The 5114-nt window shown below is 50.0% G+C and overlaps 1 protein-coding gene across 1 annotated transcript; it reads left to right on the plus strand.

Moving 5' to 3' along the window:
• The first annotated feature begins 1298 nt into the window (after positions 1-1298).
• Positions 1299-4896, plus strand: LOC142920177 (cyclin-J-like). Its single transcript, XM_076062646.1, has 5 exons — positions 1299-1494; positions 2630-2717; positions 3232-3442; positions 3572-3684; positions 4666-4896. The coding sequence occupies exons 1-5, from the start codon at positions 1481-1483 to the stop codon at positions 4894-4896; spliced, it is 657 nt and encodes a 218-aa protein (XP_075918761.1). The 5' UTR covers positions 1299-1480.
• Positions 4897-5114: the final 218 nt, after the last annotated feature.

A 5114-nucleotide genomic window follows, 5' to 3' on the forward strand; every position in this document is an offset into this window, starting at 1 on the left:
CGTTGGTGCGGCAAAGCAAACCCCTCCAGTGAAGGCCCCCTGTGTGGCATCTAACAGAGTGTAGGGGCAAGTGTCTCTTAGCAGCTCGCAGCAGCTGCGACCACCGTCACGACAAAATTATCTTACATCCACGTCCACCCTCTGTGAATATTCACACGCACGTGGGAGACGCGCTAACCCATCCCTAGCGATCCGAGTGGTGCGTCTTAAGAGTGCGAGGATTATTCTCCTGGCCGCTCTAACGCCGTTCCCACTCGACGAGCGACCTGACGGAGCTGCTTTCACTTGGTGCAGGGCAGGCCGCTCGCGTGGATCAAGATTGGCACAGCAGCTCAGTGGGGGGCTCCCTTACACCCTGGTGGCAATACACTTAGTTTAGTTTTACTTAGGTCTCTGTTAGTGTGGGTCTCTCTGGGTATCTGTGTGGGTCTCTATGGGTCTCTGTGGGTCTCTGTGGGTATGGGTCTCTGTGGGTCTGTGTGGGTCTCTATGAGTATGGGTCTCTGTGGGCCTGTGTGGGTCTCTATGAGTGTGGGTCTCTGTGAGTCTATGTGGGTCTCTGTGAGTATGTGTGGGTCTCTATGAGTATGGGTCTCTGTGAGTGTGTGTGGGTCTCTATGGGTCTCTGTGGGTCTATGTGGGTCTCTATGAGTATGGGTCTCTGTGGGTGTCTGTGTGGGTCTCTATGAGTATGGGTCTCTGTGGGTGTCTCTGTGGGTCTGTGTGGGTCTCTATGAGTATGGGTCTGTGGGTCTATGTGAGTGTGGGTGTCTGTGGGTCTCTGTGAGTCTATGTGGGTCTCTATGAGTCTCTTTGGGTGTCTGTGGGTCTCTATGAGTCTCTGTGGGTGTCTCTGTGGGTCTCTATGAGTCTCTGTGGGTGTCTCTGTGGGTTTCTATGAGTCTCTGTGGGTGTCTCTGTGGGTCTGTGTGGATCTCTGTGAGTCTGTGTGGGTCTCTATGAGTATGGGTCTCTATGAGTCTCTGTGGGTCTCTGTGAGTATGGGTCTCTATGAGTCTGTGAGTCTGTGTGGGTCTCTGTGGGTCTCTGTGGGTCTCTATGAGTCTCTATGGGTCTGTGTGGGTCTCTATGAGTATGGGTCTCTGTGAGTATGGGTCTCTGTGGGTCTCTATGGGTCTGTGTGGGTCTTTCCCCCCCCCCCCCCCTTTATCCCCTGGCCGTCGCCTCCCCCACGGGTGCGGCCACGCCCACACCTCATCCAATCAGGAGTCTCTGGCTCACGGATGACGCGTCACCTCCGGCTTCCGGCGCTCAGCAGCACTTCCGGGAGCGTGGAGAGTCCTGGGAGTCGGCGGCTGCGTCACGTGACGACTCCCACGTGGCTGCGTGCTGCCCGCTCCGTCCGTAGTTACCGTGAAAGACTTGAGACTTGCTGTATTTAGACTATATCGTGACATATTGAGGCGTTTAAACAATCACGGTTTGTTACTTGAACGATTTCCCTTCCCGCCGTGTAATAATGGACAGTGTTTGGTAAGACTTTGTTTTGTTTTTCATCATAACGGGACACATTTTTTACATTATTCCACATGCATAGCGGGGGGTAGGGTGTGAGCTTGAGACGTTTGGAAGCCGGTTTAGCATGAGCACTTTTAAGATTTCGTCAATAATGCAATCGGTGTTGCTCAAGCAAATGCATTATGAAGTTTGCACACGTGTCAATAACAAATTGCATTTATTTTTTACACATGGGAAAATGTGTTCATTTTTTTTTTGCAAAAAATTGCAAATGTAGTTTCTTTTCCAAGTGTTGTGAAAATTCTGCCTTTATTCTTAATGCTCTGTTGAGCACGAAGTGCCCGTGGCGTAACCTGTGGTAATCTCCATATATATGAAAGGCAAAGTTGTGATTGTGTGTGTTGTCTGTACTTCTCCACATGCAACAAACTGGAAATTTGCCATGTGGGTACTTTCCAGACTGTACACCATGCACAAATTATGAAAATACACTTTTGTATAATTTTTTTAGGGGGGGGGGGGGCTCAATAATGTATTTATTTTTTGCACGGCAAGTGAGCTGTGACGTCAAATCTGTCACGTGACCACTTGTGTGCACCCAGCACGTGCCTGTCCGAGTAATAAACTCCACTTGTGTGTACCCAGCACGTGCCTTCCCGAGTAATAAACTCCACTTGTGAACACTTGTGTGTACCCAGCACGTGCCTGCCCAAGTAATAAACTCCACTTGTGTGTACCCAGCACGTGCCTGCCCGAGTAATAAACTCCACACGTGAACACTTGTGTGTACCCAGCACGTGCCTGCCCGAGTAATAAACTCCACACGTGAACACTTGTGTGTGTACCCAGCACGTGCCTGTCCGAGTAATAAACTCCACTCGTGAACACTTGTGTGCACCCATCACGTGCCTGTCCAAGTAATAAACTCCACTCGTGAACACTTGTGTGAACCCAGCACGTGCCTGTCCGAGTAATAAACTCCACTCGTTAACACTTGTGTGTACCCAGCACGTGCCTGTCCGAGTAATAAACTCCACTCGTGAACACTTGTGTGAACCCAGCACGTGCCTGTCCAAGTAATAAACTCCACACGTGAACACTTGTGTGTACCCAGCACGTGCCTGACCAAGTAATAAACTCCTGAGCACAGGGCGCGAGCGACTAACCAAGACATGGACAGAAGCGAGTGGTGGCAAGGCGAGTTGGCAGACGACGTCTACCGCGTCCTTCGAGAGAAGGTATCCGCCTCTCTCATTAATAGGCCTCCTACACGCAGACGCAAATCCCACGGACTGATTTACACGGCTTGTACGTTTGAGTGCTCGACTCGCAGTGGGAAAGTTGCAAGTTCAATCCTGGCCAGCGGGTCGACCCGGCCCCCTATCTCTCCGGGGACTATAACACGAGCGATACGGTACCTTGTGGAAGAATAAAAATGGCTGTGCTTTGGAGGTACGGATCTCCACACCTTATGGTTTTTTTTCATCATAGGCTGAGGACTACCGAATGAGTTCTTCGCCATCTTTCACTCGCTTGAACAGGGAGACAATTTGGCCCGTGGCTTTTGTCACTCTTGGTTTGCGTGACAGCGAAAATTAACTGCTATGGCCGACCGTAACCGGGCACGTCGCCTCCTTAGACCCCCAGAATAATCTATTATCGTTTCAAAACACCTCTTGACCTCTTGACCCAACTCTACAGCGTCCCAACTGCTCTCCCAACCCCGTGTCCTCTGTTTTTTCCCCCTCGCAGGAGCTGTCGCTGCCTCGGTTTTGCGCACGCTCGCCCAAGCTGCACCTCCGTCGCCACTTCGTCGACCTCCTGGCAACTCTGAGCGAGCAGCTGCAGCTGGGTGTGGCCACGCACCACCTGGCCATCGCGATGTTAGACGTGTTCATGGACCGCCACGACATCACCGTCCTCTGCCTCTACACCTGCTCAATCTGCTACCTCATTATAGCAGGTCGGTCAATCGCTCACGTGCCCACCCACCCACCCGATCACCCGATCACTCGCTCATCTCTCGCTCGTACGCTTGGTCGCTTGGTCGCTTGCTCACCGTCGGCATGCGTGTCTCTGACACCCTGCGCAGCCAAGTTCGAGGAGATGGATGAGCAGGTGCCGCGACTGGACTGGGTGAACCGGCTGGAGGTGATGACCAAGCAAGGGCTAAGTCTGTCCAAGGAGGAATTGCAGCAGACGGAGGTAGCTGCATGCCCCTATTAATTCGGCATGCAATGTTTCACCCCAGAACCGTTCCATGCATTGTCATGATTGAAGGTCACGATTTGATTCAAGAAACCAATTGTTTCGTCTTGTTACTTTACAATCTTACTCTGTGGGTCTGTCGGTAAAGTCACGTAGATGGAAAAATAATTTTAAAAAATCACGACGTTTCGATGGCACCACAAGCAGTTGTCCTCAGGTGATTGCTTGTGTTGCGATCGAAACGTCAAAGACCCAAAGAGTATGAACACATCATCTCTGTTTCATGCCAACTAATTATTCTGTAAACAATTTGAATGTACAGCCCGAATTTGAATATAGAAGCGTGTCTTCTTACTAGATAACAGGAAGGCAAAAGCTGCAGAATAACATTACCACAGCAGACCTGACGAATGAACGTGGAGTGGTGCAGGAAATTCTCCCTTCCTATGGTGGGGCTCAGTCTCTCCGTAAAACAATCACCCCGTGACGATTTGCTTGCGTTGCGATCGAAACGTCGTGATATTTTTTGTGAATTTTTCAATCTACGTGGCTTTACCGAAAGACCCAAAAGAATATGATGGTCTTCTTTGGTTCTTTCGGTAAAGTCACGTAGAATGAGAATAAAATAATAACTTGATAAAATAAATAACACAATAATGAGAATATTATTGTGTTATTTTATCAATGTATTATTTTATTCTCATTCTACGTGGTGACTTTACCGAAAGAACCAAAGAAGATGAATCCTTGCAGTCACGAAAGCTTTAAATCGAAATTTAATATGATGGTCATTGCATTTACCCGTGCAGACGAAGGGCCGAGTTGACTCCTTGACCAGACATTTGAACTGTTTTGCGAGCCACGCACCAAATAAACCCTCCAGGCAACACGCAACAGCGTGGCGGACTGAATGCTTCACGGAGTGGTGGCAGCTGTGCCGTGCCAGCCCACTCTCCCGTCTGCCTCCCCCCTGCACAGTTCCTGCTGCTGTGTACACTCGACTGGAACCTGTGCACGCCCACAGCGGCGCACTTCGTGGACTACTTCCTGTGGCTGTCGCGGCATGAGGACGCCCCGGCTGGAGGCTCGTCCTACCGGCACGCGTACACCATCAAGTACACGGCCCACTTCCTTCAGCTCGCCCTGCAAGGTGCTCGCAGAGCTGTAGAGGAGCGCTTCGTAGGCACCGGCCTTGCAGCGCTAAGGTGACCGGCGACAGAAGGGGCAGTGCCTGAAACGTCACCGAATATATATTTTTTTCCAACGTCGGAATGTTGATATTCTTAGCTCTTTCGGTAAAGTCACGTTGAAGGGAAACAATAAAATAATTAAATATATAAACAATAAAAATTCTCACGACGTTTCGACCATAACACAAACGGTCGTCATCAGGTGTGTCGGTTTGCATTAATTTATGTATTTTAAAA

The sequence above is a fragment of the Petromyzon marinus genome, unplaced genomic scaffold (genome assembly GCF_048934315.1).
Source record: "Petromyzon marinus isolate PM22_M1 ecotype Great Lakes invasive population unplaced genomic scaffold, UKy_Petmar_22M1.pri1.0 PM_G_Scaffold_7, whole genome shotgun sequence".
Classification (NCBI taxonomy): domain Eukaryota; kingdom Metazoa; phylum Chordata; class Hyperoartia; order Petromyzontiformes; family Petromyzontidae; genus Petromyzon; species Petromyzon marinus.